The sequence below is a fragment of the Agelaius tricolor genome, unplaced genomic scaffold (genome assembly GCF_023055355.1).
Source record: "Agelaius tricolor isolate 1412-34295 unplaced genomic scaffold, bAgeTri1.0.p SCAF_6, whole genome shotgun sequence".
Lineage (NCBI taxonomy): Eukaryota > Metazoa > Chordata > Aves > Passeriformes > Icteridae > Agelaius > Agelaius tricolor.
In genome coordinates this window covers 31,024,847-31,048,786 of record NW_027269266.1, presented here as the reverse complement: position 1 = coordinate 31,048,786, position 23,940 = coordinate 31,024,847, and the positions used below count along the sequence as shown (strand labels likewise).

General features: G+C 39.0%; 1 protein-coding gene across 1 annotated transcript; it reads left to right on the top strand.

Moving 5' to 3' along the window:
• The first annotated feature begins 323 nt into the window (after positions 1–323).
• On the top strand, positions 324–20,840 carry SPMIP4 (sperm microtubule inner protein 4). The gene is given in 13 exon segments (XM_071429907.1): positions 324–388; positions 2,373–2,499; positions 2,501–2,526; positions 6,006–6,120; positions 6,123–6,184; positions 14,862–15,046; positions 17,658–17,726; positions 19,540–19,606; positions 20,029–20,124; positions 20,217–20,274; positions 20,400–20,469; positions 20,472–20,520; positions 20,555–20,840. Coding segments are annotated over 13 exon segments (1,275 nt in total).
• The last annotated feature ends 3,100 nt before the right edge of the window (positions 20,841–23,940 follow it).

The following is a 23,940-nucleotide window of genomic DNA, read 5'->3' as shown; positions in this document are numbered from 1 at the left end:
GAGGTAAAACCCCCTTGGATTCTTCTGCCAAGGAATTGGGCCCATTTGCCAGGGAACAGAGCTGGACAGACAGTAGGGGCTCCTCTGCATGCATTGGACTGTGTCCAGATAGCACAGCACTATTCTTAGGGATGTCCTGACCCTTGATCTGGGTCCTGCTCCTAAAGGGAGGTGTCAGTGACTACAAACTTGAGGTCCCCAAGCCAGCCACCTGCAAGTGCTGTGCAAGGAACTAATTTTCTGGAGCTGAAGGCAAATTTTAGGATTTGAGTGGTGCTTTTGGACTAGTGCAGCTGCAGGGACATAGTATATGTATGTCCTGTATGAACCCTTTTGATGAGGGAGGGTGGACTGTGGTGAATCAGTGGTCCTGGTGCTGGTGTGATGGGTAAGACTGCAGATAGGTTTAAGTCTGTATGCATAATGAGGATTTGAAGCTGAGTGCAGTCAAATCATGACCTGGTGCTATGGATGATGGCTGAATGCTAGGAGACTGATGAAGTAAAATTGATGACACAGATCCCTGCCTCAATGGGCAGCTGCTGTCATGGAGTTGCAAAGAGAACCCATGAAATGTGGTACCTCCCTATATGTGCAACAGGCAGGGGACAAAAAATCTGCTAGTCACAGGCTCCATCTGTAATTCTGGCAGCCAGAAATAAGTTTCTGAGACAGGCTAATAAAGCTGGATAGAAAGGAAATTCCACTGGGGTCGGAACAATGTGGACTCAGAAGTGCATTGCATTGCAAGTTCCAGCAGAACCACAGCAGTTCTGCTAGAAGGAAAGTCTGATTTCTGTTTCTTGCCCACTTGCAGATTATGGATCAACAACTCAGAACATTTTTCTCATTGCAAGCCAGTTGTACTTGAATGTGAGTCATCAATGTAAGATTCCCATAGTGTTCATATAGATACCATATTAGACCTACCCAATACTCTATAATCTGCCAGCATGATAGAATTAGCTTAGGTTTTTTCACTTGAATATGCTACATCAACTTCTTTCCTTGAAAAACATATGGCTGAAACTTCCAGACATCCTGGAAGAATACCATATTTCAAATATTTTCAAATTAGTTCCCTATTTTAATAAGGCAAAGCAAAATCCTTTGCATTTTACTGACATATGCTAGAGAAGAAGAGGACTTGTTTAAAATATCCTTTCTGTGAAAGCTTTGCCAAAGTCAGGATAGCAAACCTACCAGTCAGATGAATATAAATTGCTCCTTTCTCCTTGAGACTCTTCTCAGATTCTTCTTCCCATTTTAAGGTCCATATCCAAAAGCTAGCAGATCATTAAGTGCAGAGCAACACAGAAGTCTTAAAAGTACAACTCAAAATGTAAGGATGTAAAACCAAGGCCTCTCAGCCTTCTTCACATGATGAGCCATTGTTTTTTAGTCAAAAGGAATCTTGTCACAGTGTGTGGAAAGCAGAGTGAATTCAGTGCTTCCCTTTGTGAACTTATCAAGCCATTATTCCACATTGTGCTCATCATGGAACTAACAGGTTCCTGAGGGCTTCCCCAGGACTGTCCCAGAAGAAGCAGGCACAGATACAAGGGAATGCTCTGCTGGCTCTTGGTGGATGGAAAAGGAAGCAGTAGTGCTTATTTGTCTACTTTGTCTAAGAAGCTGATGGTGGTTTTTTGTCTTTTGGTCTTCTCTTTGGAGAAGACTCTTTGTCACTGTGAACCAAAGCTTCATCTGATAGAAAGTAAAAGTCCTGGTGCTTTTGTCATGCACAAGAGAGCAGCTCAAAGCAGAGGCACCTTGTTTAGATATAAATGCCTGCATGAAGTTCTGGAGAGTTCAGGGGTTTACACTGACCTAGTACACCTCTTCTCCTCACAAACAGCTGAAATCGACCAGCGTTGAAATACAAATTTGTTCAAGTGAAAGGAGGACTGAATCATTTCCCCTAAGCACAGATGTAGAGACAAAAACCATGGCAGTTAAGGAAAAAGATATTTTCTATTAAAAGTATCATGGATTTAAAGTCCTTTTCAGAGTGGGACTGGAACTTCACAGTGAAACTGAATTCACCAAGTGAGACTTTCTGTGCAGAAGTCCTTTTCTGTGCAAGTCCAAACTTTATGCTCTTACTTGAAAGTTTATTTCCAGCTTCTGTTCATCAGTAACACAAAGCAATAGTATCACACCTCTTTAATCTGCTTCTTTTCATTTTGTTTTTATGTTTGTTTTATTTTGTAACCTGGTACAAATAACCAGTAGCAGTAGTAAAAGCAACCACTGTTTCCTATAGACACTTGCCAGAATTAGGCAGAACTCATCTGTTTTCTCCTTAGTATTCAGATGCAGTAACAAATTCTCTGGTGTTTGGTATTTTATCCTGCATCTTCCCCTAAAAGTTCAAATATTAAACATGATAACTTCCTACTGCATAACCTGCCCCAACACTACCAAGAAAATGAGGGATCTGAAGTCCTATCAAGAACATTCAATCTGCATGTAGCACTAACTCCATTTCAAATTCCTTGCTTGTCCGACTGTCTCAAAAGACAGGTAAGAGCAGAACTTGTAAAGGAAAATTATTCCATTAGAAGTATTTGATATCAATTTACTGTTACTGAAAGCATTTTTTCATGGTTATGTTTTTCTGGCAAGACACAATTTTTTCTTTTTGCTTTAATGAAAGAGAGTATCTTTTACTTTGTGCAATAGTCTGTCAGTCTCCCAGGAAATATGTTCATTACTGCTGAAAAGGTGACTGCTAAAATAAATTATACTGTGGTTTTGGCATTCGAAATCTCCTGAAATGATTTTCATAAAGAATAAAATGAACACATATATTGCATTTATTTCTAAGTTGAAAAAAAGAGCATATTTGACAAATCAATCACCAACATTTATCATGGTATCTACTCCTGTTTTAAACCATTTTTTTCCCCTATATTTCCCCTAGATTTTTTCCCCTAGTTTGACCTAGAATTACTGAAATAAACATTTAAATTAGAATTTAAAATTAAAGGAAGCTTGCAGTTAGCTTTCATAATCATCAGCATGTAATCAGGAAGTTTCAAGAAACAATGTGTTTTGACTGTATTTTACAGGCTCAATTATACTAATAGCTGGGGGGCAGGATATGGCAGAATTCCTGCTATTTTAAAGGTCTGGAAAGCTGAACTTCCATGACTTTTTTTTTTTTCAATCTAAATTTGTATTTTTTCCATACATAATGGATTCCAGAGTGAGCCTCAAGTCCTCCAACATTCTTTCATACAAGATTTTATCTCTGTTGTTAGCAAAATCAGGTCCTAGTTTCCATCTTTCTGGCAGGCTTCTGGTTTACTACACTTGATAAATTCTTTCATTATTTGTAATGTCTCCTATTCGACATCTGAATTTCAGTCAGAATACTTTGATATTATTGAATTATCATGCCTGTCCAACTGTGTCTTGATGCCTCCCACTTACATATCTGCCCTGAGGCAAGTTTTTGTGGTATTCCTTGCATTGCAGGAATTTGGTGAATTTCCATCTGCACTCTTTTAACTATTAATAGGCTTGGAAGGTTACTGAATTACAGGCCTGATTTAAATTTTAATGAATATCCAGGAAAGAATCATGTTAGCTACACAGGATACCCAGAAAAAAGAAAAATTAATCAATGCAACAGCAAGGCACCTTTCAGATGACAACTATGTTAGACCCAGTTCTGAAACACAAACATTAAATACACATAGCAAGGTTGTAACATTCTTTTCTCTGTGACCATGAAAATCTGTATTGTAACACAGATCATAAACTACATTTTTCTGCTACTGTAAACACACACATGAACTCCCCAACTCATACCTGAACAGATGGCTGCATGTTTTACAATATCATATGTTTTTAAAATGTTACATTTTTTCTTAGTCACATAAATACAAATAAATAAATCAATAAATAAATAGAACAGTTGTTCTCAACTTTTAAAAAGAATTCATCCATTAATTTTATTACATTATTTTCTTGGAATGGAGATTTTCTACCAATATGTGCATGGCTAGACTGTATCCCTGAATAACCAGAAGCATGTACATATATTTGAATAATGCTAGGTTGTATATATACACAAAGAAGGTATCCTATGCATTTTACCCTATCATCAGATAGTCACATTCAGCATTGATATCCTAAGATTATGTGCATAGTTATTTATAGGTTTATTGGGAAACTGTTAATAAAAACAAATCCAGACCATCCCACGCTAAAAAAAATTCAATTAATTCCAATTCTGTATGTTGCTCAGTGACTGTGTCACTTGGCATGTATTGTGGACTACAGGAGAAGATGTGTAGAGCGAAACAGTGAGGATCTGAGGTGCCAAAAAAATACATTTCAGATGATCTTTACTTTGGATTAAGGGTCTATTTGTGGCTGTGGAACCCTCCTGGAATATTTCTGGAACACAGCTTTCAGATAATTACATCCATAAGGAACCCAGTTCATGTACTCCAAGACCAAGGTACTGCAAAATGGAGACCATTGGGAGATTCATGTCAAAAGCAGAGTCCTGAATTAAAATGCCAGTATGAATAAGAACTCTCCTTCCAAGACCTGCTGGAAGCTGTTGGCAGCACATACCCTCAGATGTGTTGGCTTCACACACTGACCAAAACAATTACTGGAGGCCTTCACAAGCTCATAATTTAAGACACTGTATTCTTACACTCTGGTTTGACATCCACGTGACATACAAAACAAGCCTGAAGGGAAAAATGCAACTTTTTAATAAAGAAGGCACTAGGAAACTGATGTTCTGATCCCAGGACATTATATTTTTGGTGGTGTGGGTTTTTTCTCAGAAGAAAAGAGCCAGAAAGCTGGAAGTTGTCTGTCAGAATTCAGAATAAACCTACTATTGCGGAAGTTTAAAATCCTAATAGCTTCTATTAAATCATTGTCTATAGTGCTGAGACTCTTAAGGGGTTGTTCATGACAGACACTTTAAAAATATGTTCACCTTAGCCCTTTTTTGATAATCTCTGGACTGAGACATTTTTTAATGTGTGTTGAGATCTCAAATGTCACTGGATCAATATCGGCTATAAATGTTTTTTTGGGAGAAGGAGACTTGTGTAAATATTTTAAGTTTAACACAGTCCTGTTTGAACTGACTCGATGATCAGACCTGTGTATGCAATGCTTCTCTTTTATGTCCAAGGTAAAGTGGTTGCTCTGCAGCTTGGTAGCCAATAGAGAGCAGCCACCAGGAATGGTTTATTAATGTTTCCAGTGAGAGCTGGCCTAATGAATACAAACAACACAGCCACAAAGGTGACAACATCTGCCTGACTACTTTTCAGACTGGGGGCAAAATTGTAGACAGAACTTGTAAGTGAATGCTTGACTTCCTGCAGAAACTGAGAAACAGAAAAGTTTTCTGATACTCTATGGCACATCAGATTCTTATTTTGGTTCATCATACACATCAAACTGCTCAATGTCAAATGACACCAATGTATGGAAATGTGCAGAGTATCCTCAGGCTCTAGCACATCCATGTGAGTGCCTAGCACAGCATTCCTTCAGTCTGAACTACAGCTACTAAACAGTAACATTTCTCACTCCTCTCTAGAGATGGAGAGGGGAAGTTTTCAAGGCATAAATTACAAATTCTGAAATCAGTGGGAATTAGATGCTAAAGCTTCCATCTGTGCTATTGCATATATTTGCTGTCCATATGCTACTGAGAGTGCAGGTATGCATGTGCTGGCAGCTGATACTCAATAACACTGCAAGATGCACATGCTGCACACATCTATCACCTTCTTTCTTCCTCTCACTGAGCAAAACATCATTGACTTGACCCAACCTTCATTAAACAATTGCCAATGGCTGTTGTACTAACTTCTTCTAGTGACAGTTCATCCTAATGGCATTAGCCAGAATAAGCTGAGTAAGTCAGTCATTGTTTAAAGGACTTCAGGTAACCATCACTGTTGCTGCCATCAAAAGATATTTTGGTTTTGTTTGTTTGGTTTTTTTTCTTTCAGATATAAAGAGTTCAGGAAATTCCTCCATTGCTGCAAGCTTCCCTGAGGAGCAGAAAGGAAGCACAGAGGACTTGCTCTACATGTACTGCCAGAAGACAACTGAGCAAGGGAAAAGGATCTCCATGTACATTTGTTAATGGATGTACACCTTATGGTAGTGGAAAAGACCCTCAGCCAATGTAGGCTAGACATATACTTCTCACAGTCAAAATGTTTTAGTGAAGTGCTTTCACCAAGAGAAGCACCAGGCAGCAAAATGCTTGAACAGCAATTTAGACTGAGATGTACAAATATCTGCATGGGCACTTTAAGCTTTTATTTTTTTCACAATGCCCTAAATATTAATGTGGAAATATATTGGTACTCACAAATCTCTACACAATATTTTGCTGAAACACTTGAAGTTCCCAATTTCTGTATTTATTTTTTGCCCATCATTTGATAACTATTTACTGTTTACTATAACAAACTGTTGGATGTTGTCCCAAACACCCTTTCTGAACTTAAAGATTTCACTTTTGGCCTAATTTACAGCATCCCCGAATACCATAGGCATAAGCATGAAAAGTCAGTGTTCAGCTTTTTCAGAAAGCTGTTGTAAAAGAAGAGATATGTCTAGGAACAACAGCTGAGGAGCTGTTGGGGAATGCTGGGCAAATGATGATGTCAAATCTGTGTTGTTCAGACACTCATGTAGGATTCAGATCACCATTACTGACTTACAGGAAAGTTTTGAAAGCAGAGCACGCTGCTTAAGGCTGACTGAGAAAAGTCCAAGGATAGCCTTCAGTCCTGCAGCCTTTCCAACAGGAATGGAAGATGCAGACTAGAATGTCAAAGAGTTAAAACATGACTCAAAAACTGGAACCTTGCCTTCCTGTCCTTGTTCTCCTCTTTGATATCATGAGCTAACCTTTACGTGAAATGATCACAGAATATCTCAGTTTGGAAGGGACCCATATGGATCACCAAGTCCAACTTCCTGCTCCTCACACAACTATGTAACACTAAACCATGACCAAGAGCACTGTCCAGATCCTCCTTGGACTATGACAGATTGGTGCCAGATTACTCCCCTGGGGTGTCTGTTCCAGTGACTGGACATCCACAGAGTGGAGAACCTTCTCCAAATATCCATCCTGAACTTTCCCTGATGGACCTTCATGCTATTCTCACACATCCTATCATTTCTGGTCACCAGAGAGAGGAGATCAGCACCTCTGCCTCCCTTGAGGAAGGTGTCGACTTTGTGGAGGCCACCCCTCCACTTTCTCTTCTCCCAGCTGAGCAAACCAAGTGACCTCAGCTGTTCCTTGTACATCTTGCCCTTGAGACCTTTCACCATCTTGGTCCCCTCCTCTGGACTCACTCTAACAGTTCAATGTGCTTCTTCCACTAAGGCACCCAAACCAGCTCAGAGTGCTCGAGGTGAGGCTGCACCAGAGCAGAGCAGAGCAGAGCAGTGGAAATTGCCCAGGTGGCATGTAGTCTATGTCTCCACATTCCTACACTCACACTGCAAGCCAGGAGATTTTGGCTAACTTAGGCATAGTACCTCATGAGAAAGCAGATGAGTCATAGCAACTACATGTCCCATCTCAGAAAACCAGTGTAGCAGTCAAAAAGGGAGAAGAGGTTAGCAAGCTACTTCATAACCTTATGTTAATGACATTCATTTGCTATTTTCTGGACAGCTCTCACAGTAAAATGTTACTGCAGGAGAGTTGCTCAAAGTATACCGAGGTACTGAAGGTGCTACTCAGGGGCCAAGGACTGTAGCCTTTCCTCCACATTAAATTTATGTAAAAAACAGAAAACAGGCAAGCAACAGAGCTACAGTAACCCCAATAGCATCAGTTTCACTGATCTCCAAACATACCAGAGATACAGGCTAGATATTAATTAAAGGCTTAGTCTAGTGCAAATAATTACAGAGTAAAAAGCTGAAGTGGGCAAGATTCAAATGAAATATTTTCGTGTTTGTGCCTCTGATAGTACTGGCACAAATTTCAGTGGAGAAAATATAAGAAGCTTAAATATACTTATGCTTATAGTAGAATGTATATATATATATATATATAAAATTTGTAAATAGAACTTCAAGAAGTATCCACAGTGAGAATTAATTAAAATGTAAGGCTTTTTCTAATGCCAGGAAAATCTTACTGATTACGGCTGATCTTTCCACCTGCATTTCCATCATTTTCACACTCTCTCATTTGCTCTCTGTTGTTGGTTTTGTTTTTTGGTGTGGAGCTGTTTTCAGATTCTTGTCAGTGAAAAGCACCATGAAGTCTGGCTGGATTCTGTCAGCCCTTTGGCATCAGGAGGAGCTGAAAGTGATCCCCAGAGTGTAGAAATAACTCATTTTAGGGTAAAAAGTTGGAGCCTGTACCTATTTGAGGTATTCCCATAAGTCCTGTTGAATGTTAGGTGTGTGTGGTAAGGAACTGTAAGAGCCAGGTTTTCACAGGGGGAAATTCTCAGCATTCTCAGGAACTTTAAAGTCAGGCATGGGTGCTCAGCACTTATCAAAATCCAGCCCTGCATGATGTAGATTTTGAAACACAGGACAATTTCCACACTGGCAGTGTGGAAATGAGTTTTGATATTAGCAGTCCCCTGAGAAATCAAGACAAAAACATACCAATTTATTTGGATTTTTACAAGGAAATAGAGCATAAGCTTTATAAATTTATGTGTTTCCTTTGCACAAAAGCCTTCCTACTGAACAATACTATGATGTCACTCAGCTGGCAAAAAAAAAAGTGATGTGTGTATGAATGATGAATTTTAAGTTTAAATTTTTAGTTAACTAGATTGCAAAGTTAGAGAATACAGCAGCAAACTGAATATTCATTCTACTCTGATGATATGAAGTGCAACTATGATATGAAATCAAAGGGCCATGTTCTGTAAAAAGAGATTAGCTAGTAGCAGAGGACAACAAACACAGAAATTCAAAATACAGGATTGTTCCACTTCAGCTCAAGTAGCTCTTCAACAAGGATCTCTGAGTTTGCTTTATAGGTTGCCTATATTTATCAACTAGTAATACTCAAAAATATTAGCCTTTCCACTTTTTAAAATCCAGATCAAACTGAAGTACCTGAAGTAATCATGACACCATATGTATTTCAGTCCATTTTTCTCATACATATTTATACATATGTATTTTTGGAGGAGGCTTGTCAGGGATTATTTTCCTCATTGTTGGTGCTTAAGAGGTATTTGAGTCAATTTGGGTGCTGTGGGACTTTTGCAATCCAATATTTTGCCACTTGATGGCACCAGCAAAACACTTGATCAAACTACGAGGCTTTTAGATTAAGGCAGTTTGAAGCATAGATGTAAATTCTTCAAAAAGAGAAAATAAACAACATCTTACATCAGCATTGATAAGTATATTAGAAACCTGAGAATAATTCTGTGATGACTTCACAGTTAACTGTACAGGGCTGTGAGGTGCATTCCTCGTGACAGGTGCTCACCTGAATGGGTCATCCAGGTACACAGGCTGAGGAAGAGATCACAGCACCTTTCTAGGGATTTCCTTCCTCAACAGGAAGCAACCATGGACTGCTGTGACTCTGTGCCCTTGTGTCAGCTATATAAGGAGGAAGGAGATTTTACAGGAGTAGGTCAAATTTGGCCCCTGTACACACTGAAAAGCACATAACCTTGGACTCTGAATGTTTGATCAGCAGATCATTAAAATCTTTCCTCTGTTTTTATGCAATCACATCTTAACCTGAAATATGCTGGGTCTCTGAAAATATTTTCATTTGTCCTCGTTTAAGCATTTAATTTCCCTATAATATTCTATTTTCTTGGTCTTTAAAATACCTTTAAATTGAAGGAAAGAATATATCCTTTAAAGCAAAAAGTAAAACCTACGCATAAAAACTCTTCCACATTCATAGTCCAAGGTCTTTCAGAGCAAATAATCTTCCTGCCATCAGGAACTATTAAATGGTGACAGCCACATGGAACCTTTCCTGAAAAATGCACTCTGAGTGGTGCTAGGCAGACCTATCTGGGAGCTATTAACACTCAGTTTATTTACCTTATAGCCTGTGAGGGCTCCTTTGAGCCATTACTGTCTTTTGTGGGAAATGAATTACAAGGGATTTGCAATAACTCTTTACACTTTCATGGGCCAACAATGCCCTTGCCTTAAAGATGAGCACTATCTACCCTTGTGCAGTTTTGCACACTGGAATCTGTCACTGACTGGCTGCAGATGGGCTTTGCTCAGTGCACTGGCAGTGGGTCACACACATATGCCCTCCCAGTCAAAGGTACTGGAGAAAAGTAGTTGCCTCCTCACTCCTATAGGTGTAATGGGTCCTCAGGTTCACATCAAACAAGACCACAAAAGTTGGGAAAGGTGTTGAAAAACACCTTTCAGCCACTCTCAAGAGCCTTAGTTACACACACATCAGGCTAGAGCATTGGCAGCTGTCCTCCCACAGTCAAGCCACACCAATGAAGTTTCCAGTAGGCTTAGTGACAACATACAATGAATGAAAATTGTTTTGTTAAGTTTTTTTTGGTTGGTGGCTGTTTAGGGGCTTTTTTTGGTGTTTTTTTTTTTATTTTTTTTGGGTTTTGTTTTGGTTTTTTTTGTTTTGTTGTTGTTGTTATTTGTTTTTTGGGGGTTTTTTTTTGCCTTGTGGGTCAGGATTTAAGGTTAGGCAAGATAAGTGGTTGCCTCCCTTTGCAAGAATAAAAGGCTGTAGAGAAAGTAAATTTATACATTTGAAACAATTTATTCTCTAGTTGTAATTTCCTTTCTGTGAAAATTAGCAGGAGTGATACATCTGATTCTCTTAATAATTTACAGAATACATGGGAAAGTAACAGGAAAGAGAAGCAAAATGTTCTCTAGCCTGATCTAGAAAAGAAGGTGAAGGTCATGAGGCTCCCTGGGCTGCATCCCTTTCAGGCCAAAACCACACTTGAGAAAAGAAAGAGATCTTTAGAGACCCCTAGCATGTGTCAGAGAGTAGGAAAGTAGCTCTAAGTGGGAGACCCTCATGAAAGTCACACAGGTTCCAATGTGTCTCTTATTACTATCACTGAACAAGTGCATCTCTCCACTTAATGCTCTGCCATCACAAGGGAAGCTGCAGAACTAGTGCACAGAAGCCAGAGTGTCCATAAGGATATTCTCCCTCATGTGAAACTTAATTTATGCCTGTTTTATCAAAAAGTGATGGAAGAGTGCCCATAGTCCACTCATTGCTAGGGAGGAAGTTCATCTGCACAACTCCCTGGATTTTTTCTGGGCCTTTCCAAACTGGGAGCATAAATCCCTCCACCACAAGCCTTGACTTTTTTCAGTAGCCAAACTCCATATGCTCTGTGGACTGAACATAAAAGGGCAGATGATATAATACTGAGCAACTGTTTCTTGTGTGATACTGGCAGACTCCAGCAAAAGTCCAATAGAACTCCAGTGAAAACAGTGCCAAATTTTAAAAAATTGCTAATATCTTACTTCCTTTCTAGAAAAGGCTCTACCTTTCTTCTTTCTCTTCTGTCTTCCATTCTGGGTGGCTTCAGGCTTGATTAAACAGTATGAGTTTTAAAAATATAACAAATATTCGAAGCTACCACCCTTAAAAATGCAAAACTTTGCTGGCTGCTACAACCTGAACTCAGAAACCTTCTCTAAATCATGGCAGTCATGAAAATGCACGTTCATCCTTATTTTATTGCTGTCTTAAGTTTAGATGTTAAAATGAAAAGTGATATACAATGGTAGTTAAGTAGTTGTGCCATGCCAGAGCTCAAAGCAAATTGACTGTCCTTATTTATGTGTATGTGTATCAGCAGTATGTCCAATTATTGCAGTGAAAAATGTAGAAAGTCACACTGCAACACAACAAAACGGAAATTGAAAACACTTCTTAGTATTTCTTTTCAATTCACATTCTGTTACAATAATACAGCTGTAACAGAATGTGAATTGAATAGAAATACTAAGAAGTATTCTACATATCTACAGCACTGGTAGTTCTAACAGTAGAAATAAATGGAAAATCAACTAGAATTATCTATGGAATAAACTTTCAGAGATTGCTGGTCTGCATGGCATTTCTATAAAATATGGCATTTCTGTAAAGGGTTCCCATTATGAAGACAGATGTGAACTTTGAATCAGAGTCCCAGTTTGTTATAAATGCAACAATATACAAATGGTTGCCATAATTCAACACTTTAAGTCCTGGTATCTTTGTAGCATCACACATTAAAAGTAGATCTTTTGTTCAGCTCAGCTGAAGCATGAGTTATGCTGGCACAGCAATTTGTGAGATATCACACCTCATTTTGATTGCAGTGAGTCCCATAGCATCACAGCACAGATTTCACAATGAAGTGCATGACTTGTGTATCTTGTATCAGAATGTGTGAATAAAATTGATCTGGCAGTTGAAATTTATCTTTAAAACACCCGTGTTAGTATGGAAAGAAATAAGCACATGACTGTATTTAAACTCTTTTTTGTGAAGGGACTTATTTCCTCTTTGTAACTGCAACATCTATCTTTACATCTATCTTTTGCAATTCAATGATGGGAGTGGCCCAGCTGCACCCTGACTCACAGATGACTTGGAGAGAGCTTGGGTGCAGCTCCATGTCAGAACTATGTCATTAACCAGGCTACTGAACAAACCCCAGCCATGGGAGGAATAGAGCTCCTGTAGGAACTGCTAAGGCTGAAATGAAGGAATCCCTGCAGGGCCTATTAATATCCCAACAATTCTATGTCCTCCAGCTGAGCAAGTGGAGGAGCCCTAAGAAGTTACCATCATCTCCTGCTTGGAAATGAATCTGGGACATCACTCTTCCCATTGAGGAAAACAAGGGGTTTTGGCAATATGCAGGTTTTGGTATACATCTTTTAAGAAACATTGTGTGACAATGTCCAAATAATAAAACTTAAAAAAGGGCTCTCATCTGACAACATCTCCTACCCATTTACAATAAAGACCCTTTGAAGCAAGGGGTCAGATAAGCCTTTCTGAGATAAGCCTTTCTTATGAAATACACAAAATTCTGGAGTCTACGTAAACTACTTAGATTAGCCCAGTAGTACTTCAAGCATTTGTTTTATTTTTTATTATACCAAAAAGAACTATTAAGCAAATAATTACTTTTTCAACCTTAGATATTTTTCTGACTCAGTAAAATTGTCAAGAGACTCTTAGCTAGGCTTAGTGATTAAATTCTTGCCCTTTAAAGTTAGTGGGTTTTTTTGCTTGCCTTGAAATAATTAAGTCTCCAAGGTAAAATATAAATAATGTATTAGCATGATATGAAGAGGTAATTTCTCTGCAAGTATAAAGAGGGTATGTTTTTTGTTTTGCATTACTGATAAAAGGAATTTTTTTAAATTTCTTTTTTGTACTAATAGTACATACCATTGTTAACTAATATAGACCTTATTACACAAAAGTCTAAGGAGATAGATTTTTTTTTTTCCTTCACTCTGTTTCAGAAAGACATTCCACACATCACATGTTCTTGATGTCTTTTCAGTCTTTGGCACCTGGCAACACAAAACATTCCTCATGAAATGAATGGTGTCAGTAAGAGCACTGCCTGCACTGCTTACACATTTTTTCCCTAATATATATTGATTGCACTAATTCAGATAAAGGGTGGGAGATGCAAATGAGAGTGGGTCACTTCAGCTAAGCTGTTACATTTCTTCCCTAACATAGGCTTCCCAAACCACCAGACACTTTGCCTAGGTACATTTCACCTGTATCTTGCCTTTCCTTAATGAAATAAAAGGGCAAGTTGTTCTTCTCTCAGTCAGAATTGCACAGTGCAGGCTCCTTAGCAATAAGCAGCAGCAACACTATGAGGCACAAAAATCTCTCTATTGTACAAAGCATGCAAAGATTAGGTTTAGAAGATTACCAGTGTTTACTTAGCATACACACTCTCCTAACAAATACTGATCTTGCTGACTTGCCTATGGGCTAATTGGGTTTTCTTGGCTGTGTTATTCATGGCCTCTTTACCTAACGTGAAATGTCTAAGAGCAACTACAAAGCACAACTTCTCTCTCATAAAGCAGATTTATGAGAGAGAAGCCTCAGAAAAGTCCAGCTTGGTAAGACCTCGTTATGTCATGACACACAGCTCCAGGAACCAAATTAATCTGGCTCCTGGACAAGACCTGTCTTTGCTTTACACAGCAGCTGGGGGGAGGTGTTTGCTCTCAGCAAGCTGCTGTATGCAGTGCTAAAGTTAAATAAATCCAAACAGGGATTCATTTAACAGGCTGGTATTTCTTACTGGAATAAACCACCACGTTAGTTTTCCTCCAATTTCATGATTCTCCTGATTTTATTAAGTCTTAAATTACCCTATCATTAAAAATTTATGGCTGAAAAGAACAGCCACAGGAACATGGGCACTCCATGAAATGCCAGTTCGCAGTATCCCATAAAATCTCCAGTTTAGCTTTATCCTCCTTCCTCACAGAAATAAATGTCATCTTAGAGACAAATTTTGATTACACAAGCACAAACTCAGTTACTATTAATTGAAGCTGTGCAAGAATCTTAAATTCCCTTAAGCCACATAAAAGTAAATGAGAATCAGTATGATTGATCATGTAAAAAAGCTGGAAGGGCAGCATCATTGGAAATTCTTGCTTGCAGGGTGCAAGCAAAAGGGGATTAAAAAACTAAGATATCACCTTTTTGATTCTCACATCTCTCTTCGTTCTTGCAAAGTGTTATATTTAATCCAAAGCTCAGTGAAATGTGAAATGTGAAATAAGGAAATTTTCTTTTTTCTGTCCTTCTTCCTGAAAATTTAAACCAACCCAAGATCATTGTGCCTGCCATTTTTCCCCTCTTACCCCTACCCTACACACATTTCTAGGTACGCCATGCTCCCAAACTTCACATCACTTGAGGGTTGAGACACTGGAATCAATTCAAGCAGTCATCAACCTTTCCATCCCAGTATCTCTAGCAAGACTTTTGACATGGTTGTTCTGAGGAAGACCAGAGGTAAGAGAGAACTCTGCTGGCTTGCCCTTTATTCTTGAAACTTACTTAAAACCACTATGGCAGCTGTGACTCTTTTCTGCTGAAGTTTAACAGAATCTGACTACACCAGTGATCAAGGGAAGCACCTTGTCTTAAAATAAAGCTGTATGTGCTGATAGTTGCAGTCTCATGGAGGATGTCTCAGCACTGAGAATAAAAGCAATTTGTGGCCCCCTTGTAGCCTCAGAAGCCAACAGAGCTATTAGCACATCTGCCATTCCCCACATAACTTCACTGATTACTTAATGTGTCTGATATCTTCTGCCAGACAACTAATTCTCTACAGTTCAAAACAGGGAAAGAAAAATTTAAAAAAAAAAAATCAGTGGGACCCAAAAGTAGCATTTTTTGAGCCAAAGTCATGCCTGCCACCTGCACTGGGGTCAACAGAAATACCCATGGAATAAGAGCTGAATGATTTAAAACATTTTGTCACTACACAAGTAGTAGAACAAGATCCAGAGAGAAAAAACAATTCTTCATATCCTTTATGAAGCCTGAGATGAAACTCTAGACATTCACCATTTGCAGAACACTATGTAAGCCATCATGAGGTATTTGTTTTTAACCCCTGCAGCATCTTACCCTGAGAGTGTTTTACATCAAATATTAGAGGAAAAGGGCATGAAATTATTGTTCTTAACTGACAGGAACTATGTTTCAGAAGACTTCAAAGATCATCTTTGTGAACTGATGAGGAGCACTTGGCAGCTACTGACTGCACAGGGTTGGGGGGAATTTGGGACAGGAAAAAGCCAGCATGTCTGTGTGCCATGGCAGTGCTTGTAAGGAAAGGTTTGGCTGCAACGGTTTGGAACAGAAAAAGCACATGCTGGTGTGGATAAGAAGCTTTTCAGGAAAGTAAAAGCTGATAATGTTTAAGTGGGAGGTCAATTTGCATTAATTAGCTGCCATTCTCAGTCACTACAATGCTGTACTGTTATTTATATAATTAGGTACATGAGTGATTTTTAGTGAAGTATTCGTCCATCCAAAACCAAAATCCTTCCACAGAATATGTAATGCTAGTAGTAGTAATTTTTAGTCAGTTTTCACTGATCAGTGGTCAATTTAAGAAACACTAATCATGTGTGGAGGTGGATTAACAAAGCCTATTTTTGCACAACAGGAGGATCACCAGAGACCAAAATCTATTTCCAGCAACATTTAACAGGTTCAGAATTATCAGCTAAGGGGACAGTTACCATGGGCGCTTAGGAAATACTTTAATTGCATTTGCTGTTCCCTCCATATGTTTTGACTTTCTCAGAGACTGGGACACTCCAGTTCTCATGGCTGAAGGAGAAATCCCTGGTTAAATACAGATAACCCAGAGTACAGCCCACTGACTTTTACCAACAGAAAATTGTACTTAAAAGCTTTGTGTCTTTTCCACATCTCTCCTTTACAAAACTCATAATATCTCTTATGTAATTAATGCTGGCAGCATCATTGTGAGGTAAATAAGGAAACAAGAGGCAGAAAGACTGGAGAGAGAAAAAGTGGTGACAGAAACAGGGTTGGAACTAATTCCACTGCAGTTTTATTTTTAAAAGACATCTAGAAAAACTTAGTTATTCCTGATGGTGACATTAGGGGTTCAGAATGAGCTTCACAATTCAATAAGTTTTAGAGTCTGCTGTTCCTGTTTGTAAAATCATGCACAGAAAATAAGAACCTTCCCTGCTGGTGTGTGAATCAATCCAGAACTCCTGCAGTTGGCAATGGCAAGGTGGCCTTCTGCAAAGGCAGCTTTTTTCTGGTATAAGATCGAGCTCTCCGCTGCCTGCCACCACCTCTTTGCCTGAGACAATTAGATTTCCAGATTTAGTGGCGCATGTAGAGTACTTCCTCTAAGACTTCATCACTTATCACTGGGTTAATTTATGATGATAAAAAAGCTGATCTGGTCTAATCTTGCTGATTTTGTACCAAAAGAGTGAGTTCTGTTTGCACATCCATCAGACCAGTTTCCAAAGGCAAAACAGACATCAGCAACAGCTCACAGAAAGCACCTCTCCCACCATCACAGCTGTCTTTATAGTGAGCATTCATTTACAGCTAAAAATGCAGATCCATCTGTCATCCTGATCCATGCACACACTGTTTACAGATGTGGCAATGGAAACAATAACAAGCAGTTTATTTTAAGGCAGTTTATAATCATGACTACTACCAAAAAGCTTACAAAGCTTTCCCTGCCTGCCATATGTGACTACCATGAGAACTTGATTCCAAGGTATTTGACTCAACCTCAGCATAAGTACATACCTGTTGAAACTTCCACTTGACTACTAATAGTGCAGCAAATATATTTTCTCACCAGATTTAAATTTTATTAGCATTTGCTAAATTGATAACTCAGGGAGAGGAGGGTAACCACATGTTATCTCAAGTATTTAAAATAGTCTTCCTATACAGCACACATATTTGATTTATACTTTACCTGTTTCTTCTTGTCCTTCAACTTTCCAAGCTTGTTGAAGAAAATGGTCAAATATATTTTTCAAATCCACCAAGGACAATGGTTCCCAACCCCGTTTTAAAGAGCTCAAATATAACTTTTCTCCAGTGATAATCAATATGCTACAAAACACTGAAAGGGCTCTGGAGATCACAACATACAGTCAGGTCTTCACAGGTAAGCAACTTTTATTAAATTAATTTAGTAGGGATAGCAATGTGAGACCACAAATTGTTAGCCCCTAAATTACTCAAAGACACCGATTTTTTTGTCATTTAGTAACAAAGGACACATAAACTGTAGATTTTCTGAGGTTTTTCAGGGGGATTGTGGATTACTCCTGATTTTCCTAACCCATAAAAATGTGTGACAATAAAGCATGTCTCTGTTTAGGAAGAGTTCCAATATATTGCCTTATATAAAAGCAGTTTGCAGATTGACTGGACAACTAGGTGGAGACACAGAACTAATAAATACTGGATTTACTAAGAATCTCACACTTCCACCACAAGTAATACTGGCAAGAGTATTATCAGAATCAGCTGGCAGAATTAAGCCTTCTCTTTGACAATACTTAAGCACAGGGCAAAGCTCACTCTAAAGCAGAGGCAAAAGTTCAGAATACTAAATCAGTCCTGACACAGCAGGTTGACAGAATGGATTAATGGCTTCTTTGGGGTTTGCAGAAGGGGAAGTTACTGTGATTATCTGCTTACTTTTTATCTTACTCTTTTAAGTCAGCACCAACACACAACAGAAATTCAAAAGACCTTTAGCCCTGAGCAGTATGTGTAACAGTGTCTATAAAATGAGTTGGCAGCTGTCATGTGAATGGGGACAATCAGGACAGTCTGACTGAACTCACCAATTTACTGTCCTTATTGCATTATGTGTTTGATAAGTGACTTATTACCATTGCAGAATACTGCTTCCTTACTAACCACAGCAGTTTAAGTTTGGCAGAGTTTCTATGATTTATACTCTTCCATTGGCATGAGTGACTTGTCTTTCTTCCTCCAGGGTGCATAAATAACACTGGCAAATTATATTTTAATGCCAAGATTTACTCTTAAGGATTTATTAAACTATATTGAAAAGCTCTGTGTTTGTTGTCTTCAACATTTTTTATATTCTTTGTGACCTGTTTAAAAGTGAAAAGATATTATCTGCATGAAATGCTACTCATGCAAGCAGAGCATAATGTGGTATATAAGCAGAGCAAATCAAGTGGAGAGTTGTGTTTTGCTAATGCCTCATTACTTGTGATGGCTTTATATACACAGTTCTGATTGATTGCAACTCTAAGCAATTGTAACTGACTAAGCAATTCTGCAGGTAAAACAGAAGGAGCACATTCCTGCTCTGCTGGCTTTATAGCACTTTGTCCTAGGGTGACCACACCAGAACACACTTACAGATTCAAACTGCATGGACTTAAATAAAGCAGGGCAACTAAGTAAGATGCTGTCATTTTTTTAGTTATAGTCCCAAGTGGCCCTGGATAAGAAGTCCCCAGATTGTCCTGCTTTTCTTCTATTGGATTAAAACAAATCCAAGTAAGGAAATCCCTTCTGATTTACATTTTACATTTTCTGATGCATTTATAAATTTCTGATAATTGAATCTCTGTATCTGAAATGGAAAAGCTGTCTAACTTTTTTTTTTTTTTTTTCCAGTGTGATGAAGGGAAAAAAAATGGTTTGCTTTATGATAATGAGCACTTCAAAGAACATTTTCAACAGTTTATCTCTGGAAATGAAAATCCAGACCAGCACCTCACATAATTCAAAACTGAGCAGTTTTATTGCCCTCTGGCTTCCAAAGTGTGATTGGCAGAGGCCTATCCTGGGCCATGGTGATTTACCTGAACAACACTCATCCACTTACAGCATACATATGTTGAATATCAAACACAGAGATTGTTCAGCACAGTAACTGCTGAAGTTCATTCTTTGGCTATGGGGCTTAAATGTACTTTATGTTTGAACAGTTCCTTTGGCTCTGCACCAGCATCTAAAGCCTCAACAATATAACAGATTGATAAAGGTTAACAGTATGTGAGCAGTGGATCAAACTGTGGTTGAGAAAGCTAGAAAATCATATGCAAGTGAGCATCCAAAACCACCTGCAACTGTTCCTAAAAGAAGTTAAAAACACACTAATTTAAGTCACCATTTACACTATCACTCATATGAGAAGAAAAATGCTTATAGAAGAAAGAAAAAAGCACAAGACATCTATACCCATTTATATCTTATGCACCAGGGTAGAATAGAATATTTAGTTCTCCAAAGCATAAAGAGTGACTCTGAGCTCCCTATATGACAGGGCAGTGGTGAAGGTCTGGGCTGTTTCTCTTAACTGAGTGACCTCTAACTGTGCCTTTTCAGGGCAGTCAGGGTCAATGGTCTGCTAAAATAAGCAGTCCCTGCCAAGAGACATAGATGGCGGTATAAATCCTCCTACGTTCTTCATACAGAAACACTTCTGCTGGTCTGTCAAAAGTGACACCTCCAGAAGGGTGCACTGCATGCGTACTTCAAGGTGAATATCCCCATGAATCAATTCTGCAAAAGCAATAATACTCCTTCAGAAGCCTTCACTTGTACTCAGCATTCCCACTGTTGTCACCAGCCACTAAGGCACAATGCTGAGTGAAATAAAAAGAGCAGCCAGCCTAGGTCAGCAGTGCAAAGTGACAGAAAGCACAGACCACAAACGGGATGTCAGCCACAAGCAGGACACTCTGTCTCAGACATGCTACCAGAAAGTTCCTTATCTTGATTCAAGCTCCACAATAAACAACCTTCTGAAAATCACTGACATGTTGCAAAAAAAAAAGCATTGTAGGGGTGGCAGCTTTCGGGAAGGCCCAAATTTGAACACCTTCCAAAATCTGCATGTTCACTTTCCTACAAAGACTTCAACCCAGATATTTGGATCAACATACAGTATTGAAAAACCCAGTTAGGCTAAGTAAGCCAAGCTTACCACTGGCTGTAAAGCATGAAGAAAGAGGAAAGTTTTTTGCACAGACTTTGCCATCAAGAAACATGTCTACCTGCATGGAGACCAGAGGATGGGCAAGGAGAGATAACACGGCCTGAATGGATCCCCAGCTGTGAAGTTCCTCAGCTCCAGACAGGGCCGATGGAGCTGCAACATTCCTTCTCTATGACAGCAGCACAAAAACAGGTACATGATTCTGTAAAAGGAGAGAGAAAAAATCCTCACAGTAAATCCTCACAGATAACAGTACTGAAAGAGACACAAGAGCTATGGTTTCAATGATTTTTTTATTTCTTTAACTGATGCATTTTTTTTAAAAATGGAGTAACAAATAAAAAGAACTTCAATACAAATTGTCTGGCCTTTCCCAGGGGAACCATAATTCAAACAGTAAAGAGAAGAGCAATTAGAGTAGCCCAGGACATTTTAGAACACTAGAAAAGCTTGAGCTAGAGGCCATGAAAACATGACTACTCTAGAGAAACACATTAGTGGGATAAACACTGGTTTGGAAAGAGTTGGTTCACTAAAGGCCAAACGGATTAATAAATGAGCATTACAGTCTGACTGGGAATAAATTTAGGGTGGGTATGACAGGATGATTTTTAATGTTCACAGCAGGGAGCTTCAGGAATAGCTGAGGATCAGAAGAGGCTGAAAGAAGAGGATCAGAATAGAGGCTACTTCCATTTATGAAAGGAGCCATGACACAGTTGCCAACAACAGCTGGGGACCAGCGTTACAGCCCCAATAAGGCTCTTTGCAGGTCCTCCCTAACACCAAACTTCCATGTCAAAAGGATCTTGTGCTACCCTGCAGGTGGTCAAATGCCAACAAAGACAGCACTGCTACACACACACAGGGGACAAACATGATTCTGATGGGCCATGGTGTCTCTTGGTGCACAGAACATTCCCAAAGTCTCCATGCTCTAAGTCTGACTGGCCTCTGCAAACACACATTCCTATGTCAGACTATTGTGGCATGTGTTTCACACTCTTCTCTCTCCTTTTTCACTCATTGTCTGAGACAGGAATGTTTCAGAGAACTGGAAAGGCCACAAAGACTGTATTTAAACTGAAGGGAAGTCTGGTAGAGGGAGAATGAGATTTAACAGTCCCTCCAGGGATTTGAAGAACCTTTAGGATGAAGCAGGAAAGCTACCAAAAACATGTAATCTGTTATTAGGAGTCAGGCCTAAATGGCTGAAAGTAATAAATATAGTAGCCAGAGATTAATAATCAGCATTAACTTGGGGGTTATAAAAAAATTAATACCAAGAGATAAGGAAAGAACTGCCATGTTGTGGTCACAGAGCTGTTCTAGACTCCTGAGAAGTGTGAACAAAAATCAACTAAACAAAACAGTCCCCAAATACAATAGATTTAAATATCTTGAGTAATTTGGTAAAGATTTTTGAGAATAAGGAAGCAGCAAAGGAAACTTTTGTGGAAAGCTATCTCAGAATGCAAAGAATACACTTAAATTGCTATTTTCTGTGTGCTGACAGATTTATGATGCCGCTATTTAGATTTGAGGGACATAATATTGGAGCAGCTTTTTCAGGAACAGCTCATATTGGTTCAATGCATATCTTCAGAAGCTGCTGCCAAGTGGGGATTAGAGAAGCAGAAACAGCACGCAGACATTCATTAGGGGCTTTTTAAACTCTCAAATAAAAGGGGAATTATTCAGTTGTTTCCTAAAGAGAACCTGAGGAGGGAACAAAATACCATTGTGCTTTTCATTGAGAATTTTTTTCATTGCATTCTTCTAAGCTGTCCCATCAAGGAATTAGATATATTCCCCTCTCCCTTCAAGCAAATCACCAGAGTTCAGGAGACTGGCAGGATCTTACCCTGAATGCAAGGCTCAAACAGAACCTTGCTTCCAGCTAATCCTTATCAAGTGAACTTTCCCTTACAAAAAAGAGATACTAGCAAAGAATCATGGCACAAATCACCTATGACTTTATTCATGTGTGAGGTCCTCAGGAGGTTAGCCAGGACACAGTGCCCCAGCAGTGCACTATTTTCTGGGCAAGTATTCAGAATGCAAAGGGCTCCAAGGCTGCCAAAAGGATACAACTAAAATGACATGACAGGAGTCAGAGACCTTATTGACTGTTAGGAGAGGATACTCCCTTTCTATCCCACCTTCACACATTTCAAAAACAACGAGACTTTTAGTTGTTAAAACAGAGCTGATTTATGCATTTATTAGGACACAAGGAGAGTACAGGAGAGCATCTAGAGGGCTTAGTACAAAAATAACCAAGCAGCATAATAACAGCTGAAATTTAAAAGTGAGGTATGAAGAAACTTACTGCAAAGATCTGCTAAAGACAATTCAGCCATAAATGGGTTTCTAGATGGTTGTTACCTCCTGGAGCAATTATTTTAAAATAAATGCAGACCCCTGCCTTTTGCTTTACCTCTAGTACAGAATATAGTGTTACTTGGATATCTTGCATTTAGTTTTGTTCAGCACACTTCCTAAGTAACAAAAAGCAAAAAAGTCTGGGAATATGATGAAGGCAAAAGGATAGACATCATTTTTTTAAAAGCCTTAGAGACGTGTCCTAACAGCATAAGAAAAACATCATCCACACTAGCAGTTTGGATTAAGTGTTCTCAGAGCTCTGAAACTCCATGCTTTAGGATTATGAACTCATCCTGGGTAGTTTTTTGTGTCTGCAAAATATCCAGCATTCATCACTGTCAGAAACAGCACTAAACCCCTAATCTGGTCTGATAGAACACTTGACACATACCTGAAGTCTGATGTAAAAAGAAGCAATGAAGCTGGGCTATTAAAATCTGATTCTAAAACTACCAGCCAGGTGATTACATGGCGACCAAAGTCATGAAAACTTGGCACAACAGGCAGCAAAACAAGCATAAGATCCTTACAGGGAGGAAACCCACCTCTCCACTGACAGAAACACCCCATGTGTTCCACCACCTGCAGGAGTGACTTCCTCTCTAGGAAGAAGACAATCCATGAATGTGCTGTCTTGGGACTTGGTCAGGCTTCACATTCCACAGCTCCTGCTGCTGCTGTACACAGAGGCCGCGCAGCTCTGCAGAGAGCTGGGTTTACACTTCCAAGAATTAAGCCTGCCAAAGCACACCAATTCCCTTTCTGTCAGAGAGTGGATAGAAAATCACCAGTTTATGGCCTTATCTCTATTTATGTTATAAATGGTTTCTCCTTTGAAAATTCTAAGGCGAGCAAAGCTTTTCTTTTTAAGATTCTCATGTGACTCTTGGGACCACACTAGTGCTCATATTTCAAGCAATGTTTTCCTGTCTGGAAAACTTAGACACAAGAACTGCATAGGCTTTAGTAGGTTACATTAAATTAGCACATCATCATTACA